This window comes from Tachysurus vachellii, chromosome 21, assembly GCF_030014155.1.
Source record: "Tachysurus vachellii isolate PV-2020 chromosome 21, HZAU_Pvac_v1, whole genome shotgun sequence".
NCBI lineage: Eukaryota > Metazoa > Chordata > Actinopteri > Siluriformes > Bagridae > Tachysurus > Tachysurus vachellii.
The window spans coordinates 18,117,675-18,137,674 of record NC_083480.1 but is presented as its reverse complement, the minus strand read 5'-3'; the positions used below and the strand labels follow the sequence as shown (position 1 = coordinate 18,137,674).

General features: G+C 42.6%; 2 protein-coding genes across 3 annotated transcripts in view; one reads left to right on the top strand and one right to left on the bottom strand.

Annotated features, from left to right (window-relative positions):
* The window catches only part of grhl2b (grainyhead-like transcription factor 2b), a 32,794-nt gene extending 29,471 nt beyond the window's left edge, over window positions 1-3,323 (top strand). Inside the window, exon 16 of the mRNA XM_060896841.1 lies at window positions 1,349-3,323. Coding sequence (XP_060752824.1) covers window positions 1,349-1,463 — 115 coding nt within the window. The 3' untranslated portion in view covers window positions 1,464-3,323. The remainder of the gene's footprint in view (window positions 1-1,348) is intronic.
* Window positions 3,324-4,227: 904 nt separating this feature from the next.
* Window positions 4,228-20,000, bottom strand: part of ncaldb (neurocalcin delta b) — a 24,698-nt gene continuing 8,925 nt past the window's right edge. Inside the window, exons 2-4 of one of the 2 annotated variants that reach the window (XM_060896849.1) lie at window positions 10,736-11,138; window positions 9,918-10,023; window positions 4,228-6,330 (exon numbers count right to left, since the gene is read on the bottom strand). In XM_060896849.1, coding sequence (XP_060752832.1) covers window positions 6,236-6,330; window positions 9,918-10,023; window positions 10,736-11,113 — 579 coding nt within the window. In that variant the 5' untranslated portion in view covers window positions 11,114-11,138 and the 3' untranslated portion in view covers window positions 4,228-6,235. The remainder of the gene's footprint in view (window positions 6,331-9,917; window positions 10,024-10,735; window positions 11,139-20,000) is intronic. The other variant, XM_060896848.1, reaches the window with a different exon arrangement.

Below are 20,000 nucleotides of genomic sequence, written 5' to 3'. Positions count from 1 at the left end.
GCTGTGTGTATCAGAGCTGTGTGTATCACAGTTGTGTGTATAAGAGCTGTGTGTATCAGGTTTGTGTGTATCACAGTTGTGTGTATCAGAGCTGTGTATCACAGTTGTGTGTATCAGAGCTGTGTGTATCACAGTTGTGTGTATAAGAGCTGTGTGTATCAGGTTTGTGTGTATCACAGTTGTGTGTATAAGAGCTGTGTGTATCAGGTTTGTGTGTATCACAGTTGTGTGTATCAGAGCTGTGTGTATCACAGTTGTGTGTATAAGAGCTGTGTGTATCAGGTTTGTGTGTATCAGGTTTGTGTGTATCAGGTTTGTGTGTATCAGGTTTGTGTGTATCACAGTTGTGTGTATCAGAGCTGTGTGTATCAGAGTTGTGTGTATCACAGTTGTGTGTATCAGAGCTGTGTGTATCACAGTTGTGTGTATAAGAGCTGTGTGTATCAGAGCTGTGTGTATCAGAGTTGTGTGTATCAGAGTTGTGTGTATCAGAGCTGTGTGTATCAGAGTTGTGTGTATCAGAGCTGTGTGTATCAGAGTTGTGTGTATCAGAGCTGTGTGTATCAGAGTTGTGTGTATCAGAGCTGTGTGTATCAGAGTTGTGTGTATCACAGTTGTGTGTATCAGGTTTGTGTGTATCAGAGTTGTGTGTATCAGAGCTGTGTGTATCACAGTTGTGTGTATCAGAGCTGTGTGTATCACAGTTGTGTGTATAAGAGCTGTGTGTATCAGAGTTGTGTGTATCAGAGTTGTGTGTATCAGAGCTGTGTGTATCACAGTTGTGTGTATAAGAGCTGTGTGTATCAGAGTTGTGTGTATCAGAGTTGTGTGTATAAGAGCTGTGTGTATCAGAGCTGTGTGTATAAGAGCTGTGTGTATCAGAGTTGTGTGTATCAGAGCTGTGTGTATCAGAGTTGTGTGTATCAGAGCTGTGTGTATCAGAGTTGTGTGTATCAGAGCTGTGTGTATAAGAGCTGTGTGTATCACAGTTGTGTGTATCACAGTTGTGTGTATCAGGTTTGTGTGTATCAGAGTTGTGTGTATCAGAGCTGTGTGTATCACAGTTGTGTGTATCAGAGCTGTGTGTATCACAGTTGTGTGTATAAGAGCTGTGTGTATCAGAGTTGTGTGTATCAGAGTTGTGTGTATCAGAGCTGTGTGTATCACAGTTGTGTGTATAAGAGCTGTGTGTATCAGAGTTGTGTGTATCAGAGTTGTGTGTATCAGAGTTGTGTGTATCAGAGTTGTGTGTATATGAGCTGTGTGTATTAGAGCTGTGTGTATCAGAGTTGTGTGTATAAGAGCTGTATGTTTGGGGTTGTGATAATTAAACAGTGTTGTGTTCTAGGATCCTGGTGAACATGGACGACAACATCATCGAGCATTACTCCAATGAGGACACCTTCATCCTGAGTATCGAGAGCTACGGCGACGCCTACAAAATCACCCTGACTGAGATTTAGATGCTTTTGCTTTTGGGAAGATGAAGATGTGAAGCCTTCTTTCCAACATGGTGCTGAGTTCAACAGCTGCACCATATAATTCTAATCAGGTTGAAGTGAAGCGTCGTCTCATGAAGCCGACGTTCTACACAAACAAAGATGAAGAGTCGACTGATGAGTCACGTGACTCCTGAATCACCTCCAGTCACGGAGCTAACAGGAAGTTCTCCTGTGTGTAATAATGTGATGTTACTTTTATAAATATTAATTCAGGATGTTACAGAGCTGAAAAATCAGACATGTGAACATTTAAAGTCCAGAAACTTTTCTTATGACGTATCATTTCACAGCCTTTTTATTCACAAATTGTGCAAATTTTAAACATTTCAGACGAACTCGACTTTAAGCTCGTATCTGCTTATTTTTCCTTTTAGAGTTAGAAATAGAATTTAAAAAATAATTCAGGAACACAATATGAGACCATGCTGCAGGAAATCAAAATAAATCCATGTTGTTAAAATATCTGTGCTGCAATATCAGATTATTATTATTATTATTATTATTATTATTATTATTATTATTATTATTATTACAAATATTAAAATCTAAAAATTAAAAATAGAACAAGTTCAAAAGTAGAATATGTTTAAACAACGCAAACCAATTGCTCCGTTTATCCGCCGAGAGAGAAAAAATGACGACGTGATCGAATTTAAGGAAGATGAATTTTATTTAAACAAACAAACAAACAAACAGATAAGTAAATAAATAATAGTGATGTTTGATGTTGCAGAACTGTGCTGTGTATTCTCACCTCGTCCATGTTTCAACACTACAGTCTGATGGTTTTCATTAATATATGTATAATTATTATTTTGTGCCATGTACAGTTTTTTTATTATGTTTATAAGTTTGTGTAATGATTTTTTAAAAAGATAATTACTGTGGAATTCAGGCGTAGCTGTGGTTTGTTTTATGTGTTGCACTCGATGATGCGAAATAAGACGTCCTCTGATTTCCTCCTGTGTTTGAATCAGACGTGTTTGAGTCGGACGTGTTTGAGTCAGACGTGTTTGAATCAGACGTGTTTGAGTCAGACGTGTTTGAGTCAGAAGTGTTTGAGTCAGATGTGTTTGAGTCAGACGTGTTTGAGTTAGACGTGTTTGAGTCAGACGTGTTTGAGTCAGACGTGTTTGAATCAGAAGTGTTTGAGTCAGACGTGTTTGAGTCAGACATGTTTGAGTTAGACGTGTTTGAGTCAGACGTGTTTGAGTCAGACGTGTTTGAATCAGAAGTGTTTGAGTCAGACGTGTTTGAGTCAGACGTGTTTGAATTAGACGTGTTTGAGTCAGATGTGTTTGAGTCAGACGTGTTTGAGTCAGACGTGTTTGAATCAGAAGTGTTTGAGTCAGACGTGTTTGAGTCAGACGTGTTTGAGTCAGACATGTTTAAATCAGACGTGTTTGAGTCAGACGTGTTTGAGTCAGACGTGTTTGAGTCAGACGTGTTTGAGTCAGACATGTTTGAGTCAGACGTGTTTGAATCAGACGTGTTTGAATCAGACGTGTTTGATTCAGATGTGTTTGAGTCAGACATGTTCGAGTCAGACGTGTTTGAATCAGATGTGTTTAAGGCAGACATGTCAGATATGTGTGTTAGCGTCAATGCTAAACTCATCCATTAGTTTTATGAGTATAAAACTTTGTTCTTCTTTTCTATGTTTTCAGTGTGTTGTGGCTTTGTGTGTCCAGTAATTTCCTGTTGTGAATTTAAGGTGAATTTAACATTGTCATGTCCACGTGTCAGAAGGTATCTCAGATGTTCAAACTCATTAGTAAAGATCTTATTATTTTTGTAAATAAAAATTTTTATTCCACAAAACGTGTCTAATGTTGTCTCGCATGATCTCAAATGTTTCAGGGTTTTATATATACAAAAGAAATTAAATAACAAAAATATTTCATATTCACAGTCATTTTATTCATTAATCTGGACGAGAGGGTGCTATTACTTATTAACGATCTCTTTACTGATCAGAAACGCACCATATATTTGAACTGACCAACCGTTAGCTAGCATGCTAGTCCACTCTACTGCTCAGTCACATAATATTAGAGCTAGTCTAATATTTGCTAGCATGCTAGCAAACCTTACTAATTGTTTACACTATGTAATAGTTAGCCTAATGTTAGCTAGCTTGCTAGTAAACCTTGCTATTGTTTTACACAATATAATAGTTTAGAGTTGTCTGCTATCATGCAAACCTGGCCAGTGGCTTTAGACATTATAATAATAACAATAATCATAATAATAATAATACTTTAATGTTAGTCACCGTGCTAGTAACCCTGACTAGCCTTTACACATGATGTCTCATGTTAGCTCATGTGCTAGTGGTTACTTTTAAATAAAATATATAACAGTTAGCTTAACATTATCTTGTTGGCGAGAGCTAATGAAGCTGTTCAGTTTAAATAAACACGGTGCTCGCCAGCGCCCTCTGTCAGTCAAAACCTGTTTATAAAACCCAAAGATGTAATACTAAGTCTTCATAAACATCTCTGACTGTTTATAAACGGTGTAACGTATCTGTTTATAACAAGGTTATTAACACACTGTGTAAATGACGCTGGATTTTTAACCTGATGCAAATTAACACTAGAAAGTTTCTACTAGCCAAATGTTAAAGAGAATATAAACATGCTAGCATTGTTAGCACAGGCCAGTTAAAAAGCATTCATCATCCTGTCACTAATCAGCACGTAAACAAAAGAAGCGAACAAACAATCAGTAAAATTCCATTTATAATTCATTTGGAACATTTATAAAATAATATTGTGCATAAAATGTTTCTTCACGTTGAATGAACCGAGCCTCACATTACAGTGGACATTAAACAACATCATTTACAGCAAATTAAAAAGAAAATTGAACAATCTCAGAAGCCACGGATATTAATAACAAGAATAAATATTTCCTACATTTAAATATAAATATTTTTTTCTTTCTTGAGTACTTAATGTCCGCGTGCACTGCTGGAGTCGTCCATCAGATATGAAGAATTCTGATCATGTTGATGAACTGATGCTAAGTAGCCGTGTGCTGATGCTCACTTACACGATACATGACTTTGTGCTGTTTATGTAGCTAGCTGAAGGAATGAGGTTAGCTAGGCTAGTCAGTTGCTCAATGCTAACTGCTAGCAAAAAAAAATTAGACCAGCACAAATCAGGTGATGTGGATATATACAGTAAGCTTAAAACATTTATTTTTGTTAGCCAATTATTTATTTATTTATTTATGATGATAATTCTCTGTACCGACTATCTCCATCTTGCTGTCAGCCCTGCATTCAAGTACAAAAAACATTTCTGATATTCTGAACAAACATGAATTAGACAAAATCGAAACAAAACAAAATTTGACAAAAGACAGATGAGTCTGATGACAGTGTATCAGAAACATGATTAGACATGTTCACGCATGTTCTAGGCTTACATTATTTCCAAACAACTCGTGCGTTGTGTTACGATGAAAGCGGTTAGCTTCTCGCATCGATCCTGCTTAACTCAGATAAAAACATCTGCAATGAGATGAACGTCAAATCTCATAAAAGGAGAAAGAAGCTTACGGGTTTCCCGGTGTTCAGGAAGCGGGCAGAGCTTTTTAACACTAGCACTAGCAATAGCAAACAATGCCCACTTTACACCACAGCGCTGCTAAATACCTTCGCTTTTCTATAGTAACAGCTCACGGTGACGCGTTCTGCTTCCTGTACAGAGGTGTTTATGTAACATTTCTGGAAGGAGTCTCTGGTGTCAGAATGGTTACAGCTGCTGTAATGTGATAGTGAGAACTCTACTCTTGTGAGTAACTCTAAACAGATAAAAAGTAAGTGATGATGTAATTCTTAATAAATTACAGTCTTGGCGATTTAAAGCAGTGTAACAGGAATACAATGCTAGAACCCTTTAGGTGGCGCGTCGTAGCTTCATGAAACTTAAGTAAGGTGATAAATACTGCTAAAGCGGTTAGGTTAATGCTAGTTGGCTAATGTTAGAGAAGTGGCTAGCATACTCACATGTTACTGCAGTCACCACTGCACTCGAGGCCTCGTATTTCTCCTACTGTACTAAACAATAACGGCGACACACACATGGAGTGTTGAGTTTTTGGAAAGAGTTTTTTTTTTTTTTTTATCAGACTTCATCACAACGATTATGCTTCATGATCGCACGAGCAGTCGCATGCTTTAACTTAACACACACACACATGTGTTTAATACATTTTCCTTCAAATCTGACATCTCCACACACCTAAGTGTCTAATCCGAGGTTCGTGATCGAGAGAACCTAACGCTTCCACCTGTAGGGGAGAAACCAGCGGCTGCTCGAGCGTTTGGTCAACAAGTCACAGAATTTGTTTTACTGAAAAAACAAACAAACTTGTACTTAATGAAAATGTCATGGCTAAATGAACTACGATACTATATTTTCTCAGATTTTTTAACACTTCCTAGATATCATCGTTGTGTAATAGACCAGAGCAGAGTGAATATCATACCAGCACTTCCTGTGTGAAGGTGCCATATCCTGTCACAGTGCGTATGCACCAAACAGAGGGATTTACTCCAGTCACTGAGTCCATGGGTGTGTGTGTGTGTTTCTCTAAGCAGACATTTCCTGGTTGTTGGAATTTCTGCTCACACTGATGTGCATGTGTAACTCTGTGTGTTGAGGATGAAGGAGAGCTGCAGTGTTAGAGTCGTGCAGCAGGAGGCGTCGCTCTGCTCCTTATTGCCCTGCGCTGCTCGGGTCACACTGCAGGAGCCGCACAATGGATGGATCGTTCTTTGCTCCTTCAACAAATTCTTCCAGAGATAGTTTACCTAACACACACACAGGGTTCAAAGGTCATTTTGTAAATCATACTGTATTAACATCATCATATTCATTTATAGCATTTATACTATGTTATGTATGATTGTGTACAATGGTGTATGATTGTGTATGACTGTGTACTGGGGTGTATGATTGTGTATGATTGTGTACTGGGGTGCATGGTTGTGTATGATTGTGTACTGGGGTGTATGATTGTGTATGATTTTGTATGACTGTGTACTGTGGTGTGTGGTTGTGTATAATTGTGTACTATGTGGTGTATGATTGTGTATGAAGGAGACTTCCGGGAAGAAATGGACACACTGCTCAGTGCTTTCCCTTCCGATAACACCCCTCTGACAGTGCTTGGCGATTTTAACCTCCCTTCTGACAAGCTTCAATCTTCTGGACTCATTCACCCTGACACTCAACAGCTACATCCCCACACACAAAGGAGACAATGTCCTGGATCTGGTTTTCACCCGTCCTTCCCCAGCTACAGACCTGACTGCTACCCCACAATGCATCTCCGATCATCCCAGGGTATCCTTCACCATCACTCTCCCTATCCTACCAAAAACTACCTCTCACCCCCTCTCTCTTACCCGCCACAACTTCCACTCTGTCTTCCCTTCTTCTGTAGCTTCTGGCACTCTTTCTTCTTTTCCTGATCCTGAGTCCTTTTCCTCACTACCCTTGGACTCTTTCCTATCCTCTTTTTCCTCAACCATGGACTTTTTCTGCCCTCTGTCCACTAAACCCAAGAAAACTTCTTGTTCTGCTCCTTGGCTTTCAGATGTGTTGTGCAACCATCGAAGAGATCTACAGTAAGATCATTCGAGAGAAAATGGAAGAAATCACAACTTGATGCAAATCTTGATTCTTACACTCATGGCCAAGTTCTCCTCAGATGTGACTTCTGCCAAGACTTCCTTCTACAAGGAAAAGCTTAAAGCTTCGGCACAAGACCCTCGGAAATTCCACAACATCATCTCTTCTCTACTCAACCCCCCCGGCTCCTCCTTCTTCATCCTCCCTGACTGCAGAAGACTTTGCTTCTTTCTACCAGGAGAAGATTGAGGAAATCTGCCAGACCTTCACTTCAGCCCTGACTGCACTTACATCTCACAGTCTGGATTCCCCTTCACCTTTGTTGTCGCATTTCTCAACTGTAGCAACAGAAGAGATTCTAAAACTCATCCAGTCTTGCAATCCTACCACCTGCCCATTGGATCCACTCCCTTCCACTATGCTCCAGACCATCTCGCAAGACCTTCTGCCCTTCATTTCCACTATCATTAATAAATCCATAGCATCTGGTCAGGTACCAACTACTTTCAAGAGAGCAAGGGTTATTCCCATCCTGAAGAAACCTGCTCTGGATCCATCAGACATCAGTAACTACAGACCGGTATCACTTCTCTCGTTTCTTTCAAAAATTCTTGAACGCATTGTCTATAATCGACTGTCTGTCTATCTCTCACAGAACAACCTCCAAGACCCCAACAGTCTGGCTTTAAAGCAGCTCATTCCACAGAGACAGAAGTCTTCGTTCATCTGACCAGGCCATGTTGGTGGTTCCTCGTGTACGGCTCAAGCGTAGAGGAGAGTGAGCTTTTTCTGTGGCCGGTCCTAGACTATGGAACTCCCTGCCACTAGAGATTAGGACGGCACCCACCATATCTAGTTTTAAGTCCATGCTAAAGACCCACTTATTTTCTCTAGCCTTTTCATGATTTGCCCAGGGGTTTATGTCTGTTTACATCCGGTTTATGGTTTTATTTATCTCACCTTCTTTTACACTGGTTATTTTATTTTATTATTTTTTGATTTTTATATATATTTACATATATACATATATTTTTTTAAGAATTCTTATTTTAGTTTCTTGAACTACTTTGTGCATGTGTGTATTCTTAAGCGTATGTGTGTGTATGTCAAACGCACTGTGAAGCACTTTGGTCAGCCATGTGGCTGTTTGTAAATGTGTTATACAAATAAAGTTGAACTTGAAGTTGAACTTGACAGCCCTTTTGGATGTCTCTGAGAAACTACATGCTGCTAGATCAGACAAACTGTCATCCGTCCTTATCCTCCTTGACCTTTCAGCAGCGTTTGATACGGTCAACCACGAGACTCTCTTGTCCACCCTCAGGAGTCTTGGGATTTGCGGATCAGCTTGGGAACGGTTTGCTTCCTACCTGGAAGGACGCTCATATCAGGTAACATGGAGGGGAGTGACATCTGCTCCACACAGACTCTCCACTGGTGTCCCACAGGGCTCAGTACTTGGTCCTCTTCTTTTCTCCCTGTATACTCACTCTCTTGGTGAAGTTATTTCCTCACATGGGTTCTCTTACCACTGCTGTGCTGATGATACACAACTTATCTTCTCTTTCCCACCTTCAGATACCACAGCTTCTGTGGTGGTGGTGTATGATTGTGTATGTTTGTGTACTGTGTTGTATGATTGTGTATGATTGTGTACTGTGTTGTATGATTGTGTAGGGTGGTGTATGATTGTGTAGGGTGGTGTATGATTGTGTATGATTGTGTAGGGTGGTGTATGATTGTGTATGATTGTGTAGGGTGGTGTATGATTGTGTATGATTGTGTAGGGTGGTGTATGATTGTGTATGATTGTGTATGATTGTGTAGGGTGGTGTATGATTGTGTATGATTGTTTAGGGTGGTGTATGATTGTGTACTGTGTTGTATGATTGTGTAGGGTGGTGTATGATTGTGTATGATTGTGTAGGGTGGTGTATGATTGTGTATGATTGTTTAGGGTGGTGTATGATTGTGTAGGGTGGTGTATGATTGTGTATGATTGTGTAGGGTGGTGTATGATTGTGTATGATTGTTTAGGGTGGTGTATAATTGTGTATGATTGTGTAGGGTGGTGTATGATTGTGTATGATTGTGTATGATTGTGTAGGGTGGTGTATGATTGTGTATGATTGTGTAGGGTGGTGTATGATTGTGTATGATTGTTTAGGGTGGTGTATGATTGTGTAGGGTGGTGTATGATTGTGTATGATTGTGTAGGGTGGTGTATGATTGTGTATGATTGTGTAGGGTGGTGTATGATTGTGTATGATTGTGTAGGGTGGTGTATGATTGTGTAGGGTGGTGTATGATTGTGTATGATTGTTTAGGGTGGTGTATAATTGTGTATGATTGTGTAGGGTGGTGTATGATTGTGTATGATTGTGTAGGGTGGTGTATGATTGTGTATGATTGTGTAGGGTGGTGTATGATTGTGTAGGGAGATGTATGATTGTGTATGATTGTTTAGGGTGGTGTATGATTGTGTATGATTGTGTAGGGTGGTGTATGATTGTGTAGGGTGGTGTATGATTGTGTATGATTGTTTAGGGTGGTGTATGATTGTGTAGGGTGGTGTATAATTGTGTATGATTGTGTAGGGTGGTGTATGATTGTGTATGATTGTTTAGGGTGGTGTATGATTGTGTAGGGTGGTGTATAATTGTGTATGATTGTGTAGGGTGGTGTATGATTGTGTATGATTGTGTAGGGTGGTGTATGATTGTTTAGGGTGGTGTAGGGTGGTGTATGAAGTGTGTCGACTCACCGTCACGGTTTTTGTCCATCTGACGGAAGATTTTCTCTGTTCGCTTCTCTGGTGTGGATTCGTCCTCCGGCATCTTCATCACAGACGACACCATCTTATAGATGGCCTGAGGAGGCCATAAAAGAGCGATAAAGAGAAATGCTGAATCTTTATCCTTAATATAAAGAACAATATAAAACAAATGAACTATGAAGGTTTTGAAGTGTTTGCTGGTGTTTTTTGGACAATCTTTTGCCTTATCGTTATAAAGAACAATAAACAAACTCTGAGGGATTTGAAGCGTTTGTTGGTGATTAATGCACAATGTTTGTATTTTTGGTATTTGGGGCAGGATTTATTTTGAAGTGTCTGTGTCTGTCATCTGATCAACATTTGCTGATGTTTGTTTGCATGTGGAAGTGTGAACACTTTCATTTTGGATTGATTTTTTTATTCCACATGACTGTAGCTCACTTCCTGTTGCTCTGCATTTATGTACAGTCTTTTGCTGATCCTGTTATATGAGTGGCATTTAGAGCTGGATAGAGATGATAAGCATCAGCTGTTTGTGCTTTCGGTCTAGATGCAGATGATAATTGGTCCGTTAGTGTCAAGCTAGCATGCTTTCAGCACAATTATTTTCAGAGCTGCTGCTGTCTCCCTTTTCTTCCCGCTCTGGGAAGCCGAACTGAGCGCTGTGGCTCTGACTCATCGATTCTGCTCGTGTTAATTGGCTAAATGCTAAATTCCCTCCAGTGTGTAATGAAGCCCTGCTCCTCTCTCTCTGCTGACTGAAAGAGAAAAACTGCAGTGAATAAAAACCAGGTTGTCATGCCGACCTGTACGATCTCCAGCATCTCGTCCTTGCTGATGTAGCCATTGCCGTCCAGGTCGTACATGCTGAAGGCCCACTTGAGCTTCTGGTCGAGCTGGCCACGTGACGTGATGCTCAGCGCGATGATGAACTCTCGGAAGTCTATCGTTCCGTCTCCGTTGGCGTCGAAGGTTCGGAAGACGTGCTCGGCAAACTTGGACGCGTCTCCGTACGGAAAGAAGTTGCCATAGATCTTCTTGAACTCTTCCATGGTGAGCGCACCGGTGGGACAGTCCCGGAGGAAGCCCTTATACCACTCCTGAATTTCCTCCTCGGTGAAATCAGTGCTCTCCAACAGGTCCTGGATCACCTCGGGACGGAGCTTGCTGTTCTGCTTCCCCATTACGACACGTGTTCTGTTTCAGCTGCTGAGAGAGAGAGAGAGAGAGCGAGAGAGCGAGAGAGAGAGAGAGAGAGAAACATCTCAATACTGGTCAAATCTTTAAAAAATAGTTTAATAAAAATTCAAGTTCAAGTTAAACTTTATTTGTATAACACATTTACAAACAGCCACATGGCTGACCAAAGTGCTTCACAGTGCGTTTGACATACACACACATACACTTAAGAATACACACATGCACAAAGTAGTTCAAGAAACTAAAATAAGAATTCTTAAAAAAAAACATATGTATATATATATATATATATAAAAATCAATAAACAATAAATAAAATAACCAGTGTAAAAGAAGGTGAAATAAATATAAACCATAAACCGGAAGTAAACAGACATAAACCCCTGGGCAAATCATGAAAAGGCTAGAGAAAATAAGTGGGTCTTTAGCATGGACTTAAAACTAGATATGGTGGGTGCCGTCCTAATCTCTAGTGGCAGGGAGTTCCATAGTCTAGGACCGGCCACAGAAAAAGCTCGCTCTCCTCTACGCTTGAGCCGTACACGAGGAACCACCAACATGGCCTGGTCAGATGAGCGAAGACTTCTAATAGGAGAGTAGGGATGAAGAAGTTCAGATAAATAGAGAGGAGCGGTATTATGGAGAGACTTATAGACAAAGAGTAAAATCTTAAAATCTATTCTCTGCGAAATCGGCAGCCGGTGTAGAGATTTAAGAACGGGAGCGATGTGTTCATGTTTGTGACAGCTAGAGAGAAATCTGGCACGAGCTGGAGACGCGTAGTCTGAGTTGTAGATATACCGCAATATAAAGAGTTACAGTAATCTAAGCGAGAGGTTATAAACGCATGAACAGCCATTTCTAAAGTCTTTGGGGTAAGAAAATGTTTAATTTTGGAGAGAATCCGCAGTTGGTAAAAGCTAGACCCAATAACAGACGAGATGTGTCTGTCAGATTTTAAGTGCTGATCAATAAAGATGCCAAGATTCTGAAAAAAAAAAAAAAAATCACAACTATTAATGTTATTAATGCTAAAAAAAACTCCAATAACTCCATGTTCACCATCAAACACCTCGAGAACTAATCTACAAACACAGTGTTTTTGTGGAACATCAGAATTGATCTCTGTTCACAAGCTTTAAATACCAAAACACTAAATAAACCAAATGTTAGTGTTTAATCTGTGTGTGTGAGTGCATGTGTGTGTGAGATTGAGTGTGTGTGCATGTGTGTGTGTCAGATTGAGTGTGTGTGCATGTGTGTGTGTCAGATTGAGTGTGTGTGCATGTGTGTGTGTCAGATTGAGTGTGTGTGCATGTGTGTGTGTGCATGTGTGTGTGTGTATGAGTGTGAGTGTGTGGTATGCTAAACCATGTTTGCATGTGACATTTAAAAATCAGCCAATTATGTATCAGGTACTGCTAGTGTATATAAGCCACGCCCCCTCATTAGCATAAGCCCCCTCATAACGTTATTATTGTTTTCTTTTCTTTTTTTCTTCTTCTTATTATTTTTGTTGTTGTTGTGGAGATATATTATAATAATTTGGAAACAAATATTTAATACTAATTTTTAACAAATATTAACAAAATTACCAACAGCTTTAATAAAAACACACACACACACACACACACACAAACACGATTTAGTAAAGACAGTGTGTGTGTTTGTGTGTGTTGCAGGATATGAACGGCGGTGTGTAAATGTGATGAACAGACGCTGCACCTCACGCACTCTTCCTCTGCTACACGCTCACCTATCTTCAACCGAATTTTCCACTGCTCACACACACACACACACACACTCACACACACTCACACACACACACACACACACTGCATCTGCAAAAGCATCATTTCCTGATGCAAATTGACTTCACACACACCACAACCTGTTCCCCCACGCCGTGTATGTGTGTGATACTGAATGACAGAGAATAAGAGAACAAGGCATCCAGTAAACAGGAAGTCCTCCATCTCTCTCTCTATCTCTCTCTATCTCTCTGTCTTAATCTGTCTTTATCTGTCTTTCTGTCCCTGTCTCTATTTATTCCTTTCTTGTTTCTCTCTCTGTCTCTCAGTCTCTCATCGTATGATGTTTAGTAGATGAGGTGATGTTGTTCTACGTCCCGATCACTCGCTCAGACACGTTATGAAAGAGGAATGAGACCGAAACAAACTGGAGATGTTCTGAGATGCTCTTCTGTTCAGCACGGCTTTCTTCTTCCTGTCAGCTTTCTCCTCTGTCCATCTCACTAACAACACGTTTTCACCCACAGAACCAGACCTTATTTTGTTTTTCTTCACACCCTTCTGTGTACAATTCACTTCAGCGGGTCTGAAATGTCCAGGAGATCAACAGATACTGAAATACTCAGTGGCACCAACGCCATGATGCTGAGATGTCACTCGCTTCCCTCGTTCTGAAAACATGAACTTTAACTGAACATTTCAACCTGCTTTCTTAAAGAGTCTGTATTTTCTATCCCAGGTGATTTTCTTTGTGTTTAAAGGTGAGTGCTTGTGTTTAAATGCAGTATTTAAGAACCTGTCAGAGTTGTGAGCAACACACAGGTGATCTGAATAATCATGAGTGTGGAAAGCAGAAGATGGACTTCAGCAGATGTGTGACCCTGAACATGTGAGACACACACACACACACACACACACACACACACACACAACCTCACAAAGCGTGTTTTGTTGAAAGTTTCTTTGAACTCTCTGTTTCTCTTTCTGTCTCACCTTCACTGTCAGGCCTTATGCGATCAGAGTCTCTCTCTCTCTCTCTCTCTCTCTCTGCCTCTCTCTGCCTCTCTCTCTCTCTCTCTCTCTGCCTCTCTCTCTGCCTCTCTCTCTGCCTCTCTCTGCCTCTCTCTCTCTCTCTCTGCCTCTCTCTCTCTCTCTCTCTCTCTGCCTCTCTCTCTCTGCCTCTCTCTGCCTCTCTCTCTCTCTCTCTGCCTCTCTCTCTCTCTCTCTGCCTCTCTCTCTGCCTCTCTCTCTCTCTTTGCCTCTCTCTCTCTCTCTCTCTCTCTCTCTCTGCCTCTCTGTACCCTTTCATCCCTCCTCATGTTCTCTTACACTGTGACATCACTGATCCTTCACTCAGCTCTCATATCCTCAGATGTTCTCCACCTTAAAGCCGAGTTCTGATCAACAGACCAAAGGTCGTGTCTCAAATTAACTCTAAGTCTCTTAGCACCTTCGTTAGCTGCTTGATGACGTTGTGGTATGTAACACTATGGCACCACATCACTTGGACACACACGTGGTGGTGCACCTGTAAAGCCCGGAGTCATCTCTAATAAAGGGGGCGTGACCTCTGTGTGAGTCATCTCTAATAAAAGAGGGCGTGACCTCTGTGTGAGTCATCTCTAATAAAGGGGGCGTGACCTCTGTGTGAGTCATCTCTAATAAAGGGGGCGTGACCTCTGTGTGAGTCATCTCTAATAAAGCGGGCGTGACCTCTGTGTGAGTCATCTCTAATAAAGGGGCGTGACCTCTGTGTGAGTCATCTCTAATAAAGGGTGTGTGGCCTTTGTGTGAGTCATCTCTAATAAAGGGTGTGTGGCCTCTGTGTGAGTCATCTCTAATAAAGGGGGTGTGGCCTTTGTGTGAGTCATCTCTAATAAAGGGTGTGTGGCCTTTGTGTGAGTCATCTCTAATAAAAGGGGGCGTGACCTCTGTGTGTGTCATCTCTAATAAAGGGGGTGTGGCCTTTGTGTGAGTCATCTCTAATAAAGGGGGCGTGGCCTTTGTGTGAGTCATCTCTAATAAAAGAGGGCGTGACCTCTGTGTGAGTCATCTCTAATAAAGGGGGCGTGACCTCTGTGTGAGTCATCTCTAATAAAGGGGGCGTGACCTCTGTGTGAGTCATCTCTAATAAAGGGGGCGTGACCTCTGTGTGAGTCATCTCTAATAAAGGGGGTGTGGCCTCTGTGTGAGGCATCTCTAATAAAGGGGGCGTGACCTCTGTGTGAGTCATCTCTAATAAAGGGGGCGTGACCTCTGTGTGAGTCATCTCTAATAAAGGGGGTGTGGCCTTTGTGTGAGTCATCTCTAATAAAAGAGGGCGTGACCTCTGTGTGAGTCATCTCTAATAAAGGGTGTGTGGCCTTTGTGTGAGTCATCTCTAATAAAGGGTGTGTGGCCTTTGTGTGAGTCATCTCTAATAAAGGGGGTGTGGCCTTTGTGTGAGTCATCTCTAATAAAGGGGGTGTGGCCTTTGTGTGAGTCATCTCTAATAAAGGGGGTGTGGCCTCTGTGTGAGTCATCTCTAATAAAGGGTGTGTGGCCTCTGTGTGAGTCATCTCTAATAAAGGGGGTGTGGCCTCTGTGTGAGTCATCTCTAATAAAGGGGGTGTGGCCTTTGTGTGAGGCATCTCTAATAAAGGGTGTGTGGCCTCTGTGTGAGTCATCTCTAATAAAGGGTGTGTGGCCTCTGTGTGAGTCATCTCTAATAAAGGGGGTGTGGCCTTTGTGTGAGTCATCTCTAATAAAGGGGGTGTGGCCTTTGTGTGAGTCATCTCTAATAAAGGGTGTGTGGCCTTTGTGTGAGTCATCTCTAATAAAGGGTGTGTGGCCTCTGTGTGAGTCATCTCTAATAAAGGGGGTGTGGCCTTTGTGTGAGTCATCTCTAATAAAGGGGGCGTGGCCTCTGTGTGAGTCATCTCTAATAAAGGGTGTGTGGCCTCTGTGTGAGTCATCTCTAATAAAGGGGGTGTGGCCTCTGTGTGAGTCATCTCTAATAAAGGGGGTGTGGCCTTTGTGTGAGTCATCTCTAATAAAGGGTGTGTGGCCTCTGTGTGAGTCATCTCTAATAAAGGGTGTGTGGCCTTTGTGTGAGTCATCTCTAATAAAGGGTGTGTGGCCTCTGTGTGAGTCATCTCTAATAAAGGGTGTGTGGCCTCTGTGTGAGTCATCTCTAATAAAGGGTGTGTGGCCTTTGTGTGAGTCATCTCTAATAAAGGGGGTGTGGCCTCTGTGTGAGTCATCTCTAATAAAGGGGGTGTGGCCTTTGTGTGAGTCATCTCTAATAAAGGGTGTGTGGCCTCTGTGTGAGTCATCTCTAATAAAGGGGGTGTGGCCTTTGTGTGAGTCATCTCTAATAAAGGGGGTGTGGCCTTTGTGTGAGTCATCTCTAATAAAGGGTGTGTGGCCTCTGTGTGAGTCATCTCTAATAAAGGGTGTGTGGCCTCTGTGTGAGTCATCTCTAATAAAGGGGGTGTGGCCTTTGTGTGAGTCATCTCTAATAAAGGGGGTGTGGCCTCTGTGTGAGTCATCTCTAATAAAGGGTGTGTGGCCTCTGTGTGAGTCATCTCTAATAAAGGGTGTGTGGCCTCTGTGTGAGGCATCTCTAATAAAGGGGGCGTGACCTCTGTGTGAGTCATCTCTAATAAAGGGGGCGTGACCTCTGTGTGAGTCATCTCTAATAAAGGGTGTGTGGCCTCTGTGTGAGTCATCTCTAATAAAGGGTGTGTGGCCTTTGTGTGAGTCATCTCTAATAAAGGGGGTGTGGCCTTTGTGTGAGTCATCTCTAATAAAGGGTGTGTGGCCTCTGTGTGAGTCATCTCTAATAAAGGGGGTGTGGCCTTTGTGTGAGTCATCTCTAATAAAGGGGGTGTGGCCTTTGTGTGAGTCATCTCTAATAAAGGGTGTGTGGCCTCTGTGTGAGTCATCTCTAATAAAGGGTGTGTGGCCTCTGTGTGAGTCATCTCTAATAAAGGGGGTGTGGCCTTTGTGTGAGTCATCTCTAATAAAGGGGGTGTGGCCTCTGTGTGAGTCATCTCTAATAAAGGGTGTGTGGCCTCTGTGTGAGTCATCTCTAATAAAGGGTGTGTGGCCTCTGTGTGAGGCATCTCTAATAAAGGGGGCGTGACCTCTGTGTGAGTCATCTCTAATAAAGGGGGCGTGACCTCTGTGTGAGTCATCTCTAATAAAGGGGGTGTGGCCTCTGTGTGAGTCATCTCTAATAAAGGGGGTGTGGCCTTTGTGTGAGTCATCTCTAATAAAGGGTGTGTGGCCTTTGTGTGAGTCATCTCTAATAAAGAGGGTGTGGCCTTTGTGTGAGTCATCTCTAATAAAGGGGGTGTGGCCTTTGTGTGAGTCATCTCTAATAAAGGGGGCGTGGCCTTTGTGTGAGTCATCTCTAATAAAGGGTGTGTGGCCTCTGTGTGAGTCATCTCTAATAAAGGGGGTGTGGCCTTTGTGTGAGTCATCTCTAATAAAGGGGGTGTGGCCTTTGTGTGAGTCATCTCTAATAAAGGGGGTGTGGCCTTTGTGTGAGTCATCTCTAATAAAGGGGGTGTGGCCTCTGTGTGAGGCATCTCTAATAAAGGGGGTGTGGCCTTTGTGTGAGTCATCTCTAATAAAGGGGGCGTGGCCTCTGTGTGAGTCATCTCTAATAAAGGGGGTGTGGCCTCTGTGTGAGTCATCTCTAATAAAGGGGGTGTGGCCTTTGTGTGAGTCATCTCTAATAAAGGGTGTGTGGCCTCTGTGTGAGTCATCTCTAATAAAGGGTGTGTGGCCTCTGTGTGAGGCATCTCTAATAAAGGGGGCGTGACCTCTGTGTGAGTCATCTCTAATAAAGGGGGCGTGACCTCTGTGTGAGTCATCTCTAATAAAGGGGGTGTGGCCTTTGTGTGAGTCATCTCTAATAAAGGGGGTGTGGCCTCTGTGTGAGTCATCTCTAATAAAGGGGGTGTGGCCTTTGTGTGAGTCATCTCTAATAAAGGGTGTGTGGCCTTTGTGTGAGTCATCTCTAATAAAGGGGGTGTGGCCTTTGTGTGAGTCATCTCTAATAAAGGGGGTGTGGCCTTTGTGTGAGTCATCTCTAATAAAGGGGGCGTGGCCTTTGTGTGAGTCATCTCTAATAAAGGGTGTGTGGCCTCTGTGTGAGTCATCTCTAATAAAGGGGGTGTGGCCTCTGTGTGAGGCATCTCTAATAAAGGGGGTGTGGCCTTTGTGTGAGTCATCTCTAATAAAGGGGGCGTGGCCTCTGTGTGAGTCATCTCTAATAAAGGGTGTGTGGCCTCTGTGTGAGTCATCTCTAATAAAGAGGGTGTGGCCTCTGTGTGAGGCATCTCTAATAAAGGGGGTGTGGCCTTTGTGTGAGTCATCTCTAATAAAGGGGGCGTGGCCTCTGTGTGAGTCATCTCTAATAAAGGGGGTGTGGCCTTTGTGTGAGTCATCTCTAATAAAGAGGGTGTGGCCTCTGTGTGAGGCATCTCTAATAAAGGGGGTGTGGCCTTTGTGTGAGTCATCTCTAATAAAGGGTGTGTGGCCTTTGTGTGAGTCATCTCTAATAAAGGGGGTGTGGCCTTTGTGTGAGTCATCTCTAATAAAGGGGGTGTGGCCTCTGTGTGAGGCATCTCTAATAAAGGGGGTGTGGCCTTTGTGTGAGTCATCTCTAATAAAGGGGGCGTGGCCTCTGTGTGAGTCATCTCTAATAAAGGGTGTGTGGCCTCTGTGTGAGGCATCTCTAATAAAGGGGGTGTGGCCTTTGTGTGAGTCATCGCTAATAAAGAGGGTGTGGCCTCTGTGTGAGTCATCTCTAATAAAGGGTGTGTGGCCTCTGTGTGAGTCATCTCTAATAAAGGGGGTGTGGCCTTTGTGTGAGTCATCTCTAATAAAGGGGGTGTGGCCTTTGCGTGAGTCATCTCTAATAAAGGGGGTGTGGCCTTTGTGTGAGTCATCTCTAATAAAGGGGGTGTGGCCTTTGTGTGAGTCATCTCTAATAAAGGGGGTGTGGCCTCTGTGTGGGTCATCTCTAATAAAGGGGGTGTGGCCTCTGTGTGAGTCATCTCTAATAAAGGGGGTGTGGCCTCTGTGTGAGTCATCTCTAATAAAGGGGGTGTGGCCTTTGTGTGAGTCATCTCTAATAAAGGGGGTGTGGCCTCTGTGTGAGTCATCTCTAATAAAGGGGGTGTGGCCTCTGTGTGAGTCATCTCTAATAAAGGGGGTGTGGCCTTTGTGTGAGTCATCTCTAATAAAGGGGGTGTGGCCTTTGTGTGAGTCATCTCTAATAAAGGGGGTGTGGCCTCTGTGTGAGTCATCTCTAATAAAGGGGGTGTGGCCTTTGTGTGAGTCATCTCTAATAAAGGGGGTGTGGCCTTTGTGTGAGTCACATACAGACTTAGAAACACTGTTAACATTTACAGACAGATCAAAACTTCATAACAGACGAAACTGAGTCAATCAACAAGATTTCAGTCTGTGGACAGAGGAAGATAATTGTGTTCCACTCAGCTTCTTATTCAGTTTATCTAAAAGTATATCATGAGAACTAAATCCAGGAAGTTTCCCAAAAGCATCAAACAAAGCATCAAGCATGATGGGGTGGCGGGGGGAGGGGGGTTTTGTCAGGTCATGCTCGCTCTTCCACTTTTGGAAAAAAACACAATGTGAGAATAAAACTGGCTCCATGAGTTCCTACATTCCTACATTCATGTTTCTGCTGCTCCCTTTCCCACTAAACATCACTCTAACATCTCACTCGTCTCACACGTCGTCACGTTCCTCTCGGGAGCTTGCACAACCTCTGGAAACATCTGGATAGAACTAAGATGAACTGATGTGATTCAAACAATTATCTCTCTGTCTGTCTGCCCATCTCTCTCTCTCTCCCTATCTGTCTCTCTGCCTGTCTGTCTCTCTGCCTGTCTGTCTGCCTCTCTCTGTCTGTCAGTCTGTCTGCCTCTCTCTCTCTGCCTGTCTGTCTCTCTGTCTGTCTGTCTGCCTCTCTCTCTCTGTCTGTCTCTCTGCCTGTCTGTCTGCCTCTCTCTGTCTGTCTGCCTCTCTCTCTCTCTCTGTCTGTGTCTGTCGGTCTGTCTGTCTGCCTCTCCCTCTCTGTCTGTCTGTCTGTCTGCCTCTCC